The sequence below is a fragment of the Teleopsis dalmanni genome, chromosome 2, assembly GCF_002237135.1.
Source record: "Teleopsis dalmanni isolate 2A chromosome 2, ASM223713v2, whole genome shotgun sequence".
NCBI classification, from domain to species: domain Eukaryota; kingdom Metazoa; phylum Arthropoda; class Insecta; order Diptera; family Diopsidae; genus Teleopsis; species Teleopsis dalmanni.
The window spans coordinates 132354532-132377359 of record NC_051847.1 but is presented as its reverse complement, the minus strand read 5'-3'; the positions used below and the strand labels follow the sequence as shown (position 1 = coordinate 132377359).

Genomic DNA, 22828 nt, shown 5'->3' with positions numbered 1-22828 from the left:
TATAAAAAAATAATTTGAAAACAAACTATAATATATCCTTAATAAGTATTTTTTAATAATTGACAATGTTATAGTCGTTTTTAATTAATTTATAATTAATTTTTTTATATTTAATTTATTTTTCAGTTAACTTTTTGAGCACCACTGGGACGTTCATCTTCGTTTAACATCAGTTTAATAGACCATTGAAAAAGTGATATCATCGGGACGAATTTAATCTGAAAAGAAATTATTTAGTAATATCAAATACGTCAATAACATAAAAGAAAAATAAATAAAACAACATAATAATAAAAATAACAAAAGTGATTTCATATTATTTCAGGATTATAAGATGATTTCAATTTGCATTTTCCTGTAACAAGACATTTATCGACAATCCATAGCTATCTTTATATATTTATTTCCAAATATCTATTTATGGAATTCATAACTTAAATACAATATATAAAATTTTTGTACATAATACACGACGAATTTTCACCGCTTGCAAGCACACGACGAACCAACTAGGTCTCCTCAAATGAGATAGAACTCCCCAGTTGCAATAACTTCAAAATTGTGGTATTGCTATCGCTAAACTCAATTCTTCATATTGACATGATTTATCCAGGGATTTTTTTTTTGTTAGGGTCATTTTTCCATGATAGCGTTTTACTGGTCACAAGAAACAACTTACTATATTACTTTTACTATGAAACTAATTGCTTTAATCTTACGACATAAAGCAATTCATATGACTAATACTGATCACTTTATAAACATGAAGATTTTCAACTCATTATAAATTATTTTTTCTTAACCTTTGTGTAGACACATACTCGATTAAGGAAAACTACTAGCTAGTATATAAGATTCCTGTAACGGTGATTACTATTGAATCTTAATCCGTTTAATCGATTAAATTATAATTATAAAAATATAAAACTCTGATGCATAGCTGCAAGAAATTACTTTGTGGCTTTAAGGTGTGTATCGAAAATACTCCAAGTGTCACTCATCACATCCGTTAGACTCTTTCGGAGCTGGCGTCATTTTGAATTATAAACCCATTATATTATGGGTTTAGATTTTGACACCCATAATATGGTTTCAAAATATGGAAACACACAATATGGTTTTTTCAATAATTACAATGTTGTCTGCTCCCCACTGAGATGATACTGCACCTAAAATTTTATATCTTGATATCAATACCAAATTCCAACGTTCACCTTCATTTTCTAATGTTAACATTCCTTTAACATAGTATACCGTTTACAGGTTTTCTGAAGCTGTTAAGACCCCCACCGCAGTTTACAATAAAAATTGACACTACAACTACTACTAAACATAAAAGATATTGAACTAATCAAATTAATAATTAGATATAAAAATTTCATCAGTTTAAAATACTCTCCCAGCAATTTTATCCTCTCTATTATCATTATCATCCATACCTATACAGTCTATATAGGACCTAGCTTGTTTTACGACATTTCTTCATTCTTTTCTATTTTTCGCTTTTATCTTCCAGCTGGTGACATTCATATCTCTCAGATATTGTCGGACACTGTCACTCCATCTCTTTCTCGATCTTCCTCTTCCTCTCGCAAACACATTCTCTGTGAATGGAGCAAAGTTCTTCAGAGAACTGCCTCACATAACATATAGAACAAAACAAAACCATCATATTTCATACACAATAATAAAAAAAGCAAACTAACTAAATATATTGTTCGAATTTACTTTCTCATGCTAAATACTATCGTTTAATAAAACTTCAAACAGTTCGTAAATAAAAAATATTTATTAAGTAATAATATGATTTCCTTAAAAATAATAATTATGAAGATTATGTATTTGTTAAATATGAATGTTTTGTTAAATTTATTAATTACTACTTTATTGAGATTTTACGAATTTGATTCTTTCTGTTTCTCCAACTCCGCAATTTCCGCTTCAGCCTTCTCTTTAATTGCCCGTACAAGTATTGTGCAGCAATCTTTAATTGCATGATATATAATATTCTTAATCTGTAATTTATCTTCATGGTTAGTATGTGAGTGAGAGAGACGACGGAACTCGTGTGTTAAGTGATAGCAATGTGTTATATTTTCTGGAGAAACGAAATCTTCAGCTACTTTTATGCAATTGTGCAAATTTTGCACTTGATGCGGAGCACCTGCTGGTATAAAAACTGCATCACCTAAGCATTGAACAATTGGATAGCCTTCTACACCATATTCCTTAAGAAGACGCATTCTCAACTCGTCATCAAGATACCAATTCTGATCATGTATTGGGTCGTGATCTGGTTCCAAACGAAAACCTCTTTCAAGCGTAACACGATTCAATAAATCACGTATTTTATCCGCATCACGTGCGGGAAATATATGCCACAAAGCACCAGGCATAACGTCAGGAGATTGTAATCGTACTCTTGTTAAAAAATCAGCACCACTCAATGAAATGGCAATGGAAGTAGCTTTAAGTTGTGGTGCGCTATCTGTGTCTGCAGGTATACCAACATATACCATAATATTTACGGCATCCGATATATCGAGATGTAAATTTGTGGTACCCTTGTCAGGATGTAGTGCTGAACCATAGGCATTATACATTTTTGGACCCAAATCGGGGGGTACAAACATTTTGGGCAAACAACTAGCAATATTCAAATTACCAGTTCGTAATGTGTATTCCGGCATGGGTAAACCTTTCATTAAATCACCATATCGCGTAGGTAATATTTCAGCAAAATCATCACCAGGCGGCCAATCTTTTAACTTGAGCAACATTGGTTTACCATGAGAATCTAGTAGACGTTTATTGATAAATTGGAAACCTTCCCAAAAATGACGCATAGGTTGATTTGGTACTAAATTACCATTGAGACAGTTTATTAGATCATTTGGTTTATCGCCAAAATCTCTACAAAAAGCTTCAGGTTTCCAAAGATTTAAATTTAAAGAATTGGCTACTTCAGATATCATTACCGGTTGTCCACATTTCCATACTTCTTGAAACAGTATACGGTTGTCTGGATGCATAGCGTTAGTTAATCTTAATAGTTTTCCATCGCATAGCCATTCATGTGGTACACCGCGTGCCAAAGGCATTGTATGTGCCAATGTCATAGCTTGCGGTGGTAAGAATCGTCTTTTACCAGCCAAACCATCGCGTAAGAAATTAATTTTTTTGAATTTGTCAAAAGCTGTTGTAATTGCATCTTTGCCCAAAGTTTTTTTTGTCCAAACTCGTCCTGGAACGTAATCGATACCTGCAGCACGTGCAAACTCCAGCTTATTGCGATGTAAGTCCTCCATGCGCTCTTGTTGTCGTAAAGTAGCTTCGGTAGCAAGTGATGATGCACTGGTCTGTTGTTTTAACTGTGATTCCTTAATCATATCTTGTATGAAAGCATTAAGTTCTGGATCGGTGACGCGCTGCTTGCTCAATAAACAACCACACAATTGAGGCACTTGCCAAACTGCACGCACCTCATGTAATAAACGTCCAAGTACATTTAATGCATCTCCAGCTATTATTTGTGTAAGCATCAATTCCGAGAGTTTATGAGGTGCTGCACCATTGCATAAGAACCAGTGAAATTCGTCACGACCACGTTGAGGCTTGTCACGCATTTTACGACAAGTGCGCTGTTCCTTACGATCCTTAAAGCAATCTAAACAAACTCCTAAGCCACACTTGTTGCACGTCCAATGATAATTAAATAATGTGGTATCGCAAACATCACATATCTCGCGTATGCCCTGCACTACCTTCTTCCACGCAATGGTGCTGTCGGGATTTTCATGCAACTTTAAAGCTTCAGCTTCCTGACGCCAAAGATAACAGAATTGATCACCGGCGTGTAATAATATATAACGGCACACTTGTATATCCATAACACCAGCTGTTGGAGCTGTATTGTCATCTGGTTGCCAAATGTTAAGATCTTCTTGTGTTGGCTCTGTGTATGGATTTGGAAATCCGGCTACATTAAGCTCCCCATTCGCTGTATATTGTAGACGACGAAATTCATAGAAGCGGCAGTAGACATCGTTTGAACTGGAATTATGCCGACGACATTCCCGACATTTTGTTATAGTGTGTTCAGCGCTGCTCTGAATTTTAAAACAGGGCAAATGTTGTAAAAATGTGGCGCAAGATGTTCGATATTTTTGATCTAAGCACTCTTCTTCTGGAGTTAATTGTTCAATTGGATGCGCGGCATTTTCAAGTTCTATGAAATTGCCTGTATCTTCTGGTACATCCAAAGCTGCTGCAGCTCGTTTGACAATTTTTTTGCAAGCTTTCGATTTATCAGTAGCAGTTCTTTTTTGTGGTCCCTGTGTGACCTTTGCATTACCATTTTTCTGTTTAGCTTCTTTATTTAAGTGATCCATTTTTAAATTGTTATCTGCTAATGAACCAACATTATTCGGGTCTTCATGGTTTATATTTTGAGTACTTTTACAAATAGAATCGTTTGAAAGATGAATTTCAATAATAGATTTTCTCTCGTGCAGTTCATTCAATTCGTTTTGAATTTGCTTTTTTGTTGGAGAATCGAACTCCGACATTTCAGATGCACTCTTAGTTGCGATGGCGAATTGTGGTATATCATCAAAATCATTTAAAATATTGTCCGTTTCAGTTTTTATTTGATTATTTGACAGCAAATGTGAAGATGGAATGAAATGATTTAAAGAGTTTTCTGGGTTATTTGTAAATTGATTAATGGGTTGATCTATGGTTTGAAATGGTTGTTGTTCAAAGTTTGGATATGGAGGCTGATTCGGGTAAGGTTGTGTAGGTTGTATTGGTAATTGCTCAGCAAAAGGAGTTGTCGAAGAATATACTGGAAAATTGTCATAAAATTTTTGTACACAACTTTCTGGGTGTTGTGCCGGGAACTGTGGTGGCTGCGTTGCATACTCTTGTAGTGGTTGCACGGGAAATTGCTGTGGTAAATGTGCAGAAAATTGTTGAGGTTGTTGCTGTAAAGGCTGTTGTATTTCATGATCTGAAAAAATCTGCGGTGACTCTTGAGAATAAGGTTGTGATGGCTGTTTCATAAATGGTTGTGGTAATTGCTCGATAGATTGTTGTGGGACTTGTACTGGAAACTGTTGTGATGGCAGCTGCAGTGGCTCTTGTATTGGTTGCGTCAGTTGTGGGCCCTGTGTTAATTCTGGAGGTTGTACCAATTGTGGTGACTGTGTCAGTTGAGGAGGTTGTAATAATTGTGGAGGTTGTGTTAGTTGTGACAATTGGCCTGTGAAATGTGATTGCTGTTCCGATAAAGACGATGGTTGTTCTTCAGGGTAGTGTTGTAATTTCTGTTGTGGATGATGATTTATAAATTCTTGTGGTAGTTGCTCTGAAAAGGATTGTGGTAGCTGTTGAGAGGATTGTGGTAGTGATTGAACTTGAAAATTATGTGTTTCCTGAGGTAAAGACTGTTGGGATTGTTCTTCCGAAAACGGTTGATTCTGTTCTGGAAGCTGTTGTACCTGCTGTGTAGATTGCTGCAAGCCATTTGGAGACTGTTGTAGTTGCTGTTCTGAAAATTGCTGTATTTGTTGTTCTGTATTTTTTTCCGAAAATAATTCACATAATTCAACTGTTGGTTGGACGTAATTTTGTGCGTGGGTTAGATCAGGCGTATTGTCCGAAGAATAATTTGTGTATCCATCTGTTGATACTACAGGTATTTCATTAAGCATACTCTGTGCAAGTACTCGAATTGCTAATAGATTCTCATTTTTTATCATATCCTGATCATCCAATATGTCTGTACTTTCCATTATAAAATTTATTGAAGTAAATTTCGAATGTGAATTATAATTTCATTTATTGTACTGACATATATATGTAATTCCGCTGAAAAGCTATCCAGTATACAAAAAAGAGGAAAAGAAAAAAATCCATATTACTTCACAATGTGTTAATTATTGTGGTTTAACATCTGTAAACGGGCTGGTGTGAGTATTGAGTACTGAGTTTTCATCATATATAATTTGATGTACTTCATATAGTTAATTCAATTTAACTGCTTACACTTTTTTGTTCCAAATCGCAGTTTTTTTTTAATATTTTCTTACTTTCACAAGAATATCATATTATTTTACTATCTATATATTACACTTTATTAAAAGTAATGTGGATGGAGCAGTGTTGCTCTTTAAAATTAATAAAAAAAATCATTTCAAAAGTCATAAAAAAATCATCATTAGACACCTATAATTAATTTTTATCAATTTTAAAATATACTCAACTACTCACTACCACCAACCACATTACATGTCTTATCCACTAAACTTAGAGTAAAAAATAATTTATATAGTCAAATTATAAATAATTTTTTAACATGTATTATTAATTTGGGGCATACATTAAACCTTCCCAAAAGTTTATTATCCACTTAAATAACAATCTCAAATTCCGAATCTGAAGATCTATAAACACCTGTTGTTATTCTGAGTGATAGTTAATAATAGTTAAAGTTATATTTAAATTTGAGAAATATATTCCAGTTTAAAAATTAAAATTATAGCTATATTGAAATTACAGTTATTGTAAACAGGTATTGTATTGATTGAATCAAATGTTGAAATTGTATCAAATGTTGAAAAGTCAAAGCCTTTTAAAATGAATCTATTTTTAACGATGAATACCACAAGATTTTCAACAAATATCTCTAAAAATGTGATATGAACAAGATATATCTCTACTACACAATGCTAAGACCTACCATGTCCTTGGGAGAACCTGCTTAAGACGAGCACAGAAATGTACATCAGTACTGCAAATATGTCAAAAGTTTGTATTATAAATTTTGAAATCATACACTATTAAACATTGTATAAGCGAAAGTTTTGTTTGAACGAAATACCACCTTTAATAGACGAAATACTTTTGATTACACAGGTGAAAATCCAATGGGATAGGTAAATAACACTTCCATATCATGGACGAATAACTGAAACCATTAGGCGAAATAGCCGTGTATATTTTTATATTTTGTATACGTGTATATAACTTTGTATATTTTTCTTTTAAAAACAATAAGTTTTATAATTTTATTACTAATTACATAATATTTTAATTTTTATTCTAACTATACATTGTGCAAAATAAAATAAAACAAGTACACCTTATATCACGGACCTCACTTAAATCAATGGGTTAAATTACATGGGAGTGAATGTAGTCGTCTGTCTAAGTGAATACTTAAGTACGTTATATTATCTGCTTATGGTATGGGAATGTTATTTAGTAAATTGTTGGAGATGTACTCCGATTTAAGGTAAAAATGACGTGTCTTCCGATTTGTATATTTAACAAAAATATCCTTCAAGTCGTTTAAATGCTAATAAACTGGCTACTTAAGTCTCACAATAAAACAAGAACAAGTAAAATGATTAGAAATCCTATAACATCGACAATTTAACAAATATGAATTGTAATCTTATATTATGAATATTTAATTTTTGTCAGAATCTGACCAAATGCTGTCGTTAAAATGAAAAGTTCCCATTACGCATTCTATGTACTTTTTATATAAAGCCCTAGTCGAAAATATTTACACAACGAACATTTTTGCAACTTTCAATTATGGTATCACTATGTTTTGGATTTTTACCAATAGTTCTTTGCTGTATTATGAAGCCCCAAACATTTTCAACGATATTAAGATTAGGACTCTGTGAAGGCCTTAGAAAAAAGGCATGATTTTACTTTTTAAAATTGGATTAAGTCTACATCCTTTATGACATGGTACATCGTCATATTGTAGAACCCTGTTATTGATTGGAAAGAGTCTACTTTCTGACATTAAGGCATGGTTATTTAAAATACCAATATTTAACTGATTTAAGGTGCCATTTTTCGATACCAAATCACCAAATGCATAGCATGATAGACATCCCCAAAACAAAACCATGCCACCTTCAAATCTATTGAGTGGTTGCATTGTTTTATTCTTTTGACGTTGTCGTAAATCCATGGAATACTTATCAAACGAACCCTAAAATTGAAATCCAGACTCATCTGTCCATAACACATTGTAAAAAACTGTATAGGTTTCTTAGAATATTTCAAATCAAATGAGAGACGATTTGATAGAGTCGTTATTAGAGTAATATTGATTATTTTGTGCACCACGTAGGTATTGATATAAGCATCTTTCAACCTGCGATGTAGTGTAGCATCACTAATAATCTTGCCAATCAACTTTTCTGATGATGCTGCAATTTTGAAAGGACTTATTATAGGATTTTCTACGACTAATACGATTATATTAGTCTACGACTAATATAAAGTCAAACTTCCATAACTCGAACTTCTAGAACTCGAATTTTCTATAACGCGAACTAAAAACAGTGCAACAGGGTTTTAGAAAACAAATTACATACAATACTGCTTCCTTAACTCGAACTTCTATAACTCGAATAAAAATATTGTCACGTGCCAATAGGAATGTGGGAAAATGATTCTATAAGTCGAATTCTTGTATATTGTATGAATTTATAATTCATTCTTATGTTGCTTCTTTGGATAAATGCCAGTGACTGGCAGAGTGGTTTAAAGTAGAGATGGAGAACTATCGATAGTCGGCACCATCGATAGTGAGCGATAATTTTTTTTCTAAACCATCGATTACTATCGATAGTTTTCATTAGTATGTTAGTTTTAATACAAATGTCTGTTCAATTCAAAAAATCATGTATTTATTTTAAATTTCAACTAAAAATATGACAAATTTCATTGAATTTTTGAAGATAATATTTTCCATAAATAAAATAAAACAAAAATCATAAATTTTATCTGTTTTTTTCCACAATATTACTATTTTGGTAACTAAAGATTTTTGTTTAAAAATAACATCATATAAAGTCGAGCCCGGCGTTCTAAAACTATTTGTCCAACTTCACTGAACATACGCTCGGACTTGTCTGAAGTAGCGGGTACACAGAAATATTTCATCATTACTATTTAATGGAAAATAATGTAGAAATATTGATCTCCGTGATGTTTTTAGAATTAGAATTTAAAATTCACTTTACTTTACGCAGATGTCAAAGTACGCTTTTTTGTGAAGCGATGCTATTACAAATTATCATAGACTATCGATAGTCTAGCACTGCAATCGATATCGGATCGATAGTGGTAAACTATCAAGAGAGTCGATAGTAATATCAATAGTTCTCCACCTCTAGTTTAAAGTAAATAAAATAACTTCCAATGCTACTCTTAACGAGGATATTGTGTTTGACAATCAAATTTGTATATCAAGCTTTCCTACAGATGACAGTATTTTTGAGCATTATTGCTCTGAATTAGTGGATCCGATTCTAAGTACAACGAAAAGTAGTAATGAGGGTTCCGTGGATAAAATCGTTCATCAGACTTCCAAGAATGAGATAGAAGACACATTCAGAACACTTAATTTTTTTTTGAAAATGAATAATACTACAACTGACGATCACTATAAGGCTTGGAATAAATTGAAATCAATTAGCTATAATTTTAATTTTTACTAAAAATAAGAAAAAAAATGAATGACTATATATCACTTCTGTGCTGTGTTTGATTTCAAATAAGTAAATATATTAAATGTATTTCTTGTTTCTTAAAAAAATTTTCTAACTCGAAGTCTCTCTCGAACATTTTCTTTGCAAAAAATAAGTACTTCGAGTTATGGAAGTTTGACTGTATATACAAAATAAAAGAAAAATGTTTAGCTTATTCACTGATAACTAAAACAATCCCATACATTCACTCTGTATGAACGTTTAATTATACAAATTAAGAAAATTTAATATTCCGAATTGAATTTAATTAGTCTTGTGATAATTACACAAAATAATTACGGTTTGGGGCGTTGTTCTCTAGATTTCAATTCTGTGCTCTTATCGTTTGCATTTTTTTAAAAAAATTTTAATATTAAATAAATTCTATGTAGACTGCAATAGTTTATTGTATTTTGTGATAAAAATGTAAAATGATAAACATTTAAAAAATATTCAGATACACAAAAACAAATATTCTAATCTGCAGATATTTATAAACAAATATACATAAAGTTATGCGGCAGCAGATAATAAAAGCTAAATTTCTTAATACATTTTTTTGGAAGAGTTTTGAATGTTTCCATATTACGTTGAAAATAATTGATACGATTACATACTATTGAAAAATGAATTTTAATAGAATCTTTTTCCAATAACTCATTTAGTTATAAAGCAAATTTCAATCTAAATTGAAAATAACAATTATTTTTAATGATTAATCTATTTTAAAAACAGATTATTTAAAAGCAGATTGCAAGTTTACATTATTATTACATTATTATCCATCCACACTATAAATCTTCTCTATGCAGTCTTGAAATTCATAAAATTTCTATCAAATGTTATTTATTGCTTTATATTGATCACATCATTTCATTTGATTAGATGACAGTAAAAAAGGTTAGGACTGCAATAGCGTAAACTTAGACTGCAAGCCTGTATTACTAATTGTAATGCAATTTGAAAAACGGCTTACTAAAGCAGCTAGTACAGTAAATTGTCACACCATTTTGAGCAACAAAACTAAAACAATTTTTCATAGAGAACGCTGTATAATACCAATAATCTTATGATAATAATAAGAACAAAATAAGAACAATGATTCTAAAGCACAGAGTACCTTCCTCCCAACTTAATTCAGGCATTTATTTCAAATCAACTAGAGTTTAGATGGATTGATAATTACCTGACTTTACAACAGGTGGCAACGCCAGAATAAAATCAATTATATTTTGTACATCTGACAAGTTTTCAACGACAAACTGTAAAACTTTCGACTTCATTAAATGTTTGGTTAGCTTTTTGCAAAGAACTGAAATAGTGCACCTTGATTTTTATAAAATGGTAAAAATTGAATATCGTTCAGTAATAAAATTCCTCCATTTGAAAGGAATGGAATCAAATTGGAAATGGATTCTGTTTATGGCAACTTAGCACCAAGTTTACAACAATATTGGAAAGCTGAATTTAAATGTGGTGGTCGAGTCTTTTTGATGAAGAGCATCCGGGTCGTCCAAAAGATATCACAACTAAAAAAACATTGAAAAAATCTACGATATTATGTTGAATGATCTAGAAATTGAATTGCGCGAGATAACTGAGCAACCTGATTTTAATCTTTTGGAATGCTAACAGGGAGGAATTGATCAATGCAACTAACAAATTTTAAGTTATTTTTACATAACGCTCTTTCTGACGGAATATGACGACCGTTCCAAGAAGTACTTTCGATATGAACGATAGATGTTTAGGGGTTGTTTATTCGGGTTACTCTGTGTACTATCACATAGATATACTTGTCGTTAGTTTTAGTTTTAATTCTAATAATAAATCACACAATATGTGATGACAATGATCTCTAATATCATCAATAGGAAAATAATGCAGCTACTTCAATTAAGGAATACTATTTTATAATAAATTAATTATAAATTTTATAAAAAAATAATATTTAATATTAAACATTTAATACAAATATTAATACGAGTAATATTTAATATTAGTAGCGCTTACAAATTAAATTAATAAAATTAATGTTTATTACAATAGAAGACGGCTGATTGAAGATTGCATCTATGTCAGAGAAAACAATTACAATTCAATTCAGGAGCACACTTTCAATGTTTATTGAATTTGTTGGTGTAAAGTAAGAAAACATAGTCAAATAATTTAAATAATTTATTTTATCCACCAAGTAAGTTGTCTCTTTTGCTTAATTGTAAAGTGTTATAGTTTGAAAAATCATGGCATATGATAATAACAACAGAAATAGTTATAAATTGATCAAATTAAATTGAACTCTGAACTAAATGGTTATTTCCTATTTGAATAGCAATTATTAATTTAATCACACAGAAAACCCGACTCAAAGTTGTTGGTCAATGCCTGAACTCGAACGCCCTCTGCTCCTTTCAATTTTATATAAATCTACAAAGCAAAATAGTTTCATTTTTATTAGAGCTTGGGAGGCAAGTCGGGAGGCAGGCGGAATAGAAATCTTAAATTGAAACAAATTGAATGTGAGAGAAGCTTTTTGCCGTCTATACGTAAATAGTGTTATCAAACGTGTTAATTATGTGCAAACAAAAATAAATTTCTAAAAATCTAAATTCACATTTTGTAATGAATTTTTTACATTTTAGATAAGTTTATTTACAATTTCAATAACGTTATATATGCCATGTTATAATATATGGCACTTTATTACAACTATTCGATTATGAATAAGAATATAAAAGCAGAATGCTCCTAAATAAAACACGACATTAAAGCTAAGCCATACCAAGGTGTCAGAAGCTCTTGACTCTACTCATTTTTTTAAATAATCAAGAGGCGATCTCTAATCCCAACATGAACTTAAAAGCTAGCTTTTGTAGTTACATTCCAATCACACTGTAAAGGTAATAATATATCACTATTTATAAGGTTACAAATTAGTTGTATAAACTATGTTAAATACGGTGGATACTCCAAAAATGAACTCAGTTGAAAATATAAAAAAATAAGTTTCTGTAAAAACAAAAATAATGAGTGATGAAATTGAAGAAGAACAATATAAAAGACAATGTACTAATGATAACTCTTATTAGTCAATTTATATATAAATATTGATTATAAACAATAATAATATATGCATTGGCACTCCTTATCCGAGCATGAAATGCAAATAAAATCTCTGTAAATATCCCAGTATTATACGATCTATTTATAATGAAAGTCAAAAACTGTTGATAGAAAATGACAAAATGACAAAATGGTTCTAACCAGACACTGGGGACGGACTGTTAGGACTAGCAGAGTAATGATATTTGTTTAAATCAATTGATACGCTACACAAATGACAACCGTCTTAAGTAACTATCAGGAACTCGGACGATATCTTTGCGAGTCATAAAATCTCAACGTATTACTAAAACTACATTAACTTATCTAATCATTAGAAAAATATATAAACAAACATTTCTAAAAATAATATTGAATCTATTTGAGTAAGTTTATATATGGTATAAGTAGCTTACTAATATACCACAGATGTTAATATATAGATAAGTATAGAGTTTCAAAGTAACTATGAAATACAATAACAGATTAAGTCATATATGCTTTGTATGAAAAAAAAGCTGATTTGTTTTTATGTAGAAATAACTATAATTATTTGTAAAGAGGTTTCTTCGAACAGTAGTGAACTACAACAACAAAAATTTTATTTTTTTTATAATATTTTAATTAATTGAATTTTTGTCTGACCATACAGCTGTTTTGAGTATTGCCAAATACCCATCATCAGTGATCTTGGAAATAATTCTTGTATTTAATTATTCGTAAATAATTATTTTTTTTTTTTGAGACTGCAAGTACCAGGATCCAAAGCCGTACTTGACTTTTTTGTTCGCATATTTTTCTGGAGTTTTGTTACTTTTTCTATGAAAGTTTATTATTAACGATTTTACTTGCTGTGTTTATATATATTAAAACGAAATCATAAACCAGCTGTAGAATAATTGAATTAATTAATTAAGTATATTTTTATTTTTAATTGTTAAATTTTTAATACTATTCTTTTCGTAAAGGCATTATTTGTTGCATGATTTGTTCTTTCTTATGTATAGAACCTAATCTAGGAACGTAATCCTGAGAAAGTTATGCTAATGTTACTCCACTAGTCGCACGGGCAAGACCAATATTTTGTAAATATATTTGAGCCAGTGCACTTGAGCGGTTTTACTCTTTCTTAACTCGAGGTATTTTTAAAACCCCTCTTTACGCCTTGACTGGATTATTGTTTATCACTTTATCAGACTAAGCAATAATTGACCTCAGATCTGCATACCTCCCCGAGGACCCTGTAACCATTCTGATATTTGATAACGCGGTGTTGGTAAGTCTGTCAGTTTTCACGAATAATTTCAGGGCTCTATCCTTTATGTATTTTTTGATGGGATCAATCTTGAGGTCCCTGAGGATGTCATTCATCCTAATGTACCATGGTACTTTGAAAAATGTTCTCAGAGCCTGACTTTGTATTACCTACATATTAATACATTATATATTTATTATTTATTTATTAGTAATTTATTAGTAAGACCAACTAAATATTTATCATTTAAGGATTTAATAAAATGATACTAAGAAATTGTTAAATCAATTAATTTATTGTATCCCAATTTAGATTTACCACCACAAGGTGAGTTATTTAACAAGATCAAACTATCCTATTCCATACTCTACTGCATCTTGATCAACTTCATCTATTCATTATAGTTTCTAATATCCTATGGAACAGCTTGTGCACATTAAACAAACATTAACAATATTTTACTTCTTACTCTACTGCATTTATCTATCACACTAACCATCTTAGTTTTTGATAAGTACTGCTGCATTTACCAGTTATAATGTATTTTGGACTTTTTGGATGTATTAGGTATCTTGCCGATCATAGCTTATTTGCTTTTAAATGTTAAAAGAACGCAATTGTCTTTTATGAAGCAAGTACTAATTTTTAAATAAAAAAAATCTAATCGCTACAGAAAATTCTGCAATAGATATTTACGAAAATCTAATCTACAAAATACTTTTTTTAATTGTTGCCACTATGTAGTGACTATTGTAGTTTTAGGTATACCGGAAAAAATAAATCAGTTGATAATCTATTTTGTTAAGAAATGTCATTAAGGACAACAAATTATATATTAAAAAAATAACCTATATTAATAAAAATAATTTATTACTATAAATGCTATTTTAACAGATGCTAACTACTTTCACAGAAACTTTTATAAACGATCTGGAATAGTCTCAACTACTTTTTAACTATCCTTGTTAAGGGATACCATTTTAACTTAAGCTATATGGACTGTTATTTTTTAAAAATACACAGAAGAGCAAATCTATGTAAATAGTATCGGAATTCATGGCTAACGTTTAACCGTTTGAATATATTGACAGTGTATTAACTCCCTAAGGTGGATAAATCGTCTGATATACATAAATGGTTATCAGTAACGACATGTTCTTTGGAGTATGTTAAATTATGCGCTCCTTCCTAATACTTCAATTTCTATTTCTTATATCATATATACAGAACTTGGTGACGGACGACTCACCATGTCTAACAGTCACTTTTAGCAATACGCATAACAATGAATACGCCCAAAAGATTCAGATGAAATAGTGCTTGCATCTATGCTATAGAGTCCTCAATGTGGAATAAATTTTGAGGTCATTTAGTTTTTTATTTGAGGAAGAAAGGTTATTAAGGAAATATTCTTATTTAACGTTAGCACATGTTAATAATAATATTAATATTACTTTCTGCGGCAAATAAGAAAACCATATTTGTACAATTTTTAACCCATTTCAGACCACCGTGTGATGCGTCGCAAGGCTAGCTTTGAATATTTTTTTAATATTCAAAGAATATTTCATATTTTTAAAGTAAACAAAAGTGAGCGTAATCTTTCAAATAAATATTATACTTTTCTCATTTACTTCAATTTCATCGTAAAATTTCTAGGCTGAAAATGCCTAGTAATTAATGGGTTAATGACGTTCTTAAAAAACTGAAATTATAATCGGATAAAGAGAATAAGAACTCACTATTAACTATTAATTACGCTAATTAAACATAACAGAATTATACCTTTTTTTCTAAATATTCAGCTCACAGTATAAGAATTAATACCATGACATGTTATATCCAATTCGATAAAAGTTGAAATAGATTTATTCAAAATTTTAACAGGTCATCCATTTGTCTTTAAAATGCTTTGAAAAAAATTCAACTCGAAAACCTAATTTCGTAGTCTTTGGGGAACAATAAGTGTGACTGACGTTAACTGGTAGATAAGCACTTTAATTATCGTAGTTTCTATATAATGAATTCTGTAAAAATAACACTGAATTCATTTTTAAATTAATTCATACAAACATAAAATGATTATACTAATTAAGTATAAAATTCTTACATTTCCACAAAAAATAATAATTTCGTGCTTGTTGACCTTTTATGACTTCTTCGCCTTTTTTAGCTTTTTTACGCCAATATTTTTTAAACACTTGCACCAAACAAAATGTCAACAACTTCTTAACATTAACACGTTTCAAATTTAATATTTATTTTACATTAATATGCCTTGAAATTTGCATAAACTGATAAAAAAAAACCCATACATAAATATATCCGATACAAAATGTTTTATGAATTTAATAACATCGCAACCTTCCCACAACAATCAACAAACACTGAAATTCTTTGACTGATAAGAAAGCGAAATTATTGCGGCGAATTTGTTGAAGCAGACTTAAAATTACACAACAGCCAATAACAGCCAACAAAACCAAAACAAGCAACTATGTGTGCCGTAGGGAAATGAATTGAATTTACACAAAGTGCACACTGCACAAAATACACAATACAAACAAGCGTCCAAGGGACTGGACTAATAAGAAAATTAAATTGTATGAAAAACTTTTTTTCTATACTCTTATACCGCTGAAATAGTTTTTAATATTTGCAAAAAGGAATTTATATTTCAACTTAACTAATTAAATGCTTTTAATTAACTCGTTAACACAACTATTCTAATTATTTTTCAATTTTTAAGAAACTTCGAAACTCAAATGGCCAAGAAGCACCCAAAAGACAACAAAAATGCTTTTGGTTTCATTCAGAATTTAATCATTTAAAAACCTAATTCACACACATATTTCACTTACATTTTAATTTCTAGTAGTTAGTGCACATTTGTGTACAAATATTTTTAATTTTAAAATAACTATTTTAGCTGCAAAAACGATTTTTCTTTCTGTAACAAATTTCTGCTTATCGCTTTATAAATATTTTTTTCGTCACTAGTAGTTTTGACAATTATTCACAATAGTTAAGTGGATGAGTGAGTTCTGAAGCGAATTTGCATAGTTGCATTATTTCGTCTTATTTATATTGTTATGAAATTTATCATAATGCATTGCAATTCGTGGTTAAATTTAACTTATAAACTAAACTTATTTATATTATAAGGGAACATGAATTAAAAAATTATATTAGTAAATTTAGTGTATATTTTAGTTACAATAAAAACTTAAGTTATTATTTTTACAAGTTAAACTCGGTTGTTATATATTACAGAGCAGTGGCGGAGCTAGACCAACTCTGGACGTCAGCGACATAACCCATTTGTAAAAGTAAATAAGTTACATTCACTAATATATATACGACAAAGCATGATTGAATGTTTTATTGCTAATCAAATTAAAATAAACACAAATTAAAATAAATGAATTTTTCTACTTTCAGAAATTTTTCAAATTTTTTTTTTTTAAATTATATCATAATTTGCTATTTTCACTTCAGTTTATAGAATTTCCAATGGAGACAGATTCTCTTGAGAAGCTTCTTTCTGTCGAAACTATACTGACTGGAACTGTGATTATGAATCTGGTTACTGTGTAAACATTCGGAAATACTTCGAATATGGTGAATGCCATTATCAAACCAAATTGTTCAAAATAATTATTAAGTGTTTAGAATCCACAATCGGTAACTTTTTGCAAGGTCCCTGTGGGCGCGACATCTCTGACGCCTAGCCCCGCCACTGTTACAGAGAGTGAGAACTAGTACGAATAATTCAAATTGTTGGAGTTATTACTTTGCTAAGCGAAAAATCTAATAAAGTTTTCTATGAATAATTTTAAATAAGTTCATATTCACATAGACTATTTTCAGAGTTTAACCTTTCAATGCTAAATTTTGCCTTCATGAAACCGTTAGGTTGTATCCAATCTATGTGTTAAGTTGATCCATATCCATTCTACGTTAGTGACCATTCAAGAATTACTTAATTTAAAAATGAAAAGGGAATTGCTTCATTTTTGACGATATTTGTATTAGAGTAAAAGGGAAGAGAGTGAACAAGTCAGAGGTCGGCTAAATATACTTAAGATACATTTTGGTATGTATGTGTATACCTATTTGTCGAATATACGCAGCGATAAATATTTGAATATTTAATTCCTTCAATTCCTTATTGAACAATCATCATTGGTGACTATGCAGTCCATGTAGGACCTAAGCGTGTTTAACAACAGTCTTCCAATTTTCTGTTTTTTGCTTTTGTTTTCCAATTTCTTATGTTCATTTCTTTAAAGTCCTGCTGCGCACTCCCTTTCCATCGTGTTTTTGGTCGCCCTCTTCTTCTGCTGGTTCCTACTTCATTCTCATAAATCTTAAGTGGTAATCTTACATCCGGCATTCTTATAGAATAGAATAATATTAACTTTTATCTGCTTGGGATATTTTTTCTACGTTGACGGTTAGAAATCTACATTTTTAACAAACAAATATGTTATATAGAAATCTTTGTCAACATATAAAAAAAACACTCTTAGATAGGTTATTTCAAGTTTGCACACATCTATTAAAACATGAACAGTTTTACCAAAATCATTTGCCTATGTCTGTATACAAATGCACTGAAAGATTATTTTGCCTATCTCTTATATTCTTATATCCCCTATATCTAATTCGGCGAAGTCTTGCGATCAACTTCAACTTCACATCTTACACCCCACATTAAATGTGTCATCGAAAACTTAGATGTGCCATTGGAAACTTAAATTTACCATCTAAAATTTAGATATGCCATCCAATACGCTTGTTAAGCTTCTTTAATATAAGGAATTAATTATACCTATTCCTTATATGGTCCTCAATCATCTTAGGATAGATGGAAAGAAATTAGTCCACTTGAGCGTAAAATCGTCCACAAAGAAAGAAAAATTTGGATTTTTTTTTAAGAATAACAGAATTAAAAATATCACTCGACTAATTACTATAGATACAAATCAATTAATACCAAGAAGCATAAACTCTCGATGATATGATGTTGCAGTTATTGTTTTAATGTTGTGGTAGTAGCCAAAGGCTGACCTGAAAGCAAGTACATAAAAAGTTGACAAATCACTGCACAGAGGCCTCGGATGAGATAACTAAAATAATATGGAGTAAGTTAGAGGAGTAAAGTTGAGGTATGGGTAGGGATGAGTGAAGCTTACCTGGGACTGGGTGGAGAAATCTTAACATCTCAACTGATATTTTATTCCCTTCATATTATTATTATTAACAACAAATTTACTGCAAAATAACATCATGCATGCATTTAAACGATGCTCTCGCTTCCATCCCTTATAGTGAATGAAATTTTGAATATAAGTCGTCAAAAATCCGATTGTGTACGACAAAACAAGACCAATTTTGTGAAAATATCAAAGTTTTTGATTTTCATCCAACTTTTATGTCAAACTTTCAAATGTTCAAAAAATTTCATGAATAATATGCGCTTTGGTTCCTAAATAAATAGCTGACCTTTTGCCTGAACTTTCAGAATGTAATATTCATAAAAAATATAAAAGGATTGTATAAAGATTTTTACAATTTTCTAAGTTATTTACTTCACTCTTCACAAGTTTGTAATAGTTGTAGTCTATTTTTAGTACTTAAACAATGCAAACGATGGTAATATCAAATTGTGGACAATATTATGGTTATAAATCTATTAATATTTATTTTTGTACCTTGGTGCTTCCTTCTTTGTTATCAGATCGCTTCAAAATTCAATAAATAAAAATCTTTTACACTTTAATAAAACAAGTATTTAAAAATATTGTTAAAGTTAATCCAATAAACTTTCTTTTATGAAAACATAAAGTTACTCTCCAAATAATATAATAATTGTAGCTGTTATTCCCAAATAAATTATTGTCGTTTCCCAGAAAGGCGGCCAACCCTTCTGGGTCCTTCATGGTATAGGTGAGCGACACATGATCATCGATACTTATGAGTGACTTTGGATTGAGTTGTTTTTTATCTATTTTATCTGTCTACAATTTTAATTTTCCAGAAATTGTGCTCTTTCGATTTACAATCTGAATTTTGTTTAATACCATAGATTAGTAAAAACTTTTATGGCCCGAATAGTATTACCGTCATTTTGGGTCCATGATCCAAAACGCTTGTTTCTAAAACGATTTCTCTATTTAGTTAAACTTCTTTAATATAAGCAATTAATTAGATTCCTTATATGGTCCTCATGCTGATGTAACCCAAATAAATTATTGTCGTTTCCCAGAAAGGCGGCCAGCCCTTTTGGGTCCTTCATGGTATAGGTGAGCGACACATGATCATCGTACATATGAGTGACTTTGAATTGAGTTGTTTTTTATCTATTTTATCTGTCTACAATTTTATTTTTCGAGAAATTGTGCTCTTTCGATTTACAATCTGAATTTTGTTTAATACCATAGATTAGTAAAAACATTTGTGGCCCAAATAGTATTACCGTCTTTTTGGGTCCATGATGGATGGAAAGTATAATCGCTACAAGGTCGGTCATTCGTTGAGACAAGTGACTTGTAATTATCTTCAAATAAAACTAATACAAAATATATATTTTCGGTATACAATCTTTTAATTTTATTTTTCATACTTTGTTTATGTATAATTTATAATAAACACAATTAATTCAATGTTATGTAAAATAACATTTTTATTATTATTTTACTTTGCAATAATATATTTGTGTTTATATCAATAAATTGATAAATAAAAAAAATTAATTTATATAAAAAAATTAAATAAAATCTTACATAAAAAAATCTCCGATTTTTAATTGGCAGAGTACTTAGTTTTAAGCTAAAAACACATACATATAATTTGCATAAAAAAATTATAATAATTTTTAAAATAATATTTTTTTTATAAATTATTAATAAAATGTTGTATAATATTTATTATCAGTTAAATATTGTTAATAATTACTGTAAAAACGTAATAAAACTTGCAAATAATTAAATATGGCAATTAAAAGTATTTCTCAATTACAATTTCTGCAATAAAATTTTGTTTAAAAAAATATTTCCAAAAATAAACTATCGTTGAATAAATCGGATTAAATGTATGGAAGCGATTTTAAATTCTATTGCAACAATTTTCTTTTTTTAACACAAAATATAAAATTTGCACGCAAATTTTCATTTAGCACCAAAATGATAAACACAAAATTTTTAAAAAATATTTTTAAAGTTTTTTAATTCCAAAAAAATACAAAAAATTATAGATTTGTGCGTTCGTAAGGAATTTACTGCTTTTCTTTTTTCTATTATTTATGTTAAAAATATAAAAACATTACAGCAGAAACTTATTAATATCTTTAATGAGCTCTCACCGAGTTTTGCATTTATATAAATAATAAATTTACTTAATTAAGAGATCAACTACTTTAAATTATCATTAAGTAATTTATTATTAAATTTATAACATGATGAAGTCCTGATTAAACAAACATTCTTCATTAAAAATATAATTTTATTTAAACGTGAACATAATTTAAACTTAATTTTTGTTTTATTTAATAATAAGGAGACATAGACGAAGTTAAAAACGATAGTATATATTATTAAATTATAGTTTTTAAATATTAACCCATCTATAACCAAATTTAAATAAATCGTCATTTTAATTTAAAACTAAAATAAGTTCTAGTTTTATTTTTTTTGTTTTTTTACTAAAATATTAATAATACTTTAATGTATACAAACATACTTCATCTAATTACAAAAAAAAAAAAACTGGTTTACATTGCAGAAAATACTAATGGGTTAACGAAAAAAAGTAAAACAATTTTTTTTCTTGTTTTCTGATCGACTCCTGGCACTTGCCTTTAGGTAACTTTTCCAGAAATGTACTTTATGCGATATAAATTTCTATATATCATTGTCTTAGAGGTAATTCACAACTATCCTGAAAACTTGCAAGTTTTGTTTAAAAACAATGGAAAAAATTGATACTATGTTTTCGATGTTTTTCGAAATTATAAATTATTTTGAACAGGAGACTAATATTTTTATGTTAACAAACTTAAATGAAAATGATCGTAAAGAGAGAAAGGTACTATATAAAACAAAAATGTTACCTTAACTGAAAATTATCATTAGAAGATAGAGATATATATAGAAATAAGTGAAGCATGTTAGCTTCACATTTGAAGGAGAATATTTCATATTTTTTTTCTCTATCGATTATACATATTAATACTAATGCTCCTTAGGCACTGTTTTTCATAAGTTAACATGCGTCTGTTGATTGTTTGCGGCACAACTAAATCAGCTTTTAAATGTAAATGTATACATATAAACATAACTATATTCACAAACATATATGCCAAAATGTTAATCAAAAATATTGGTAAGTACGCATACATATAAAAGATTTAAACTAAAATCAAACAGTTTGACATTATAGATGAATTATTTTATCACAAACTACTGAAGCTAACAACGGCGTTGCAAACCAATGTTTGTCGTCTATAAGCTCCTTACTTCATAATAAAATGCTGGTTAATTGCATTAACAATATGGAATAGGGTAGGTTAGTTTTTATCGCGGAATCTACGAGACTCCATGTAGATGGAAAAAAAGTTAGAAAAAAATTTTGTGTAAACATTTTCAATATTAAAAATTTTTTGTTTTCATTTTAACATTAACTATCATCACAACAGGTCCCAATAAGAATTTAAAATTTTGAACAACTGTCAGAATGTGTCAGAATATATTCGGAAATAATTAGTGAAGTATTATTAAAATACATATAGTCAATAGTTTTAAATTTCACTATAATTATGTTTGACGGCAGACAGTATAATTTTCCTGAATTACTTTACCTTGGGGTGACACAACCTTATTGCAGTGGTAGCACCTATGTAGAAAAA

General features: G+C 29.6%; 1 protein-coding gene across 3 annotated transcripts; it reads right to left on the bottom strand.

The window, feature by feature from the left end:
• Positions 1–69: 69 nt before the first annotated feature.
• On the bottom strand, positions 70–16909 carry LOC119679165 (lysine-specific demethylase 3A-like). Of its 3 annotated transcripts, none has more exons than XR_005252395.1 (2): positions 16782–16909; positions 70–218 (listed from the first exon to the last, which is right to left on the bottom strand). XR_005252395.1 is itself a non-coding variant. In XM_038091366.1 (2 exons), the coding sequence occupies exon 2, from the start codon at positions 5793–5795 to the stop codon at positions 1896–1898; it is 3900 nt and encodes a 1299-aa protein (XP_037947294.1). In that variant the 5' UTR covers positions 5796–5879; positions 16031–16221; the 3' UTR covers positions 1836–1895. The 3 variants fall into 3 exon arrangements, 1 of the variants encoding a protein (XP_037947294.1); XR_005252394.1 differs by lacking the exon at positions 16782–16909 and adding an exon at positions 16031–16221; XM_038091366.1 differs by lacking the exons at positions 70–218; positions 16782–16909 and adding exons at positions 1836–5879; positions 16031–16221.
• Positions 16910–22828: the final 5919 nt, after the last annotated feature.

Excerpts from the sequence above, each read along its gene's own strand:
- LOC119679165 (XM_038091366.1), bottom strand. The coding sequence starts at position 5,795 with ATGGAAAGTACAGACATATTGGATGATCAGGATATGATAAAAAATGAG.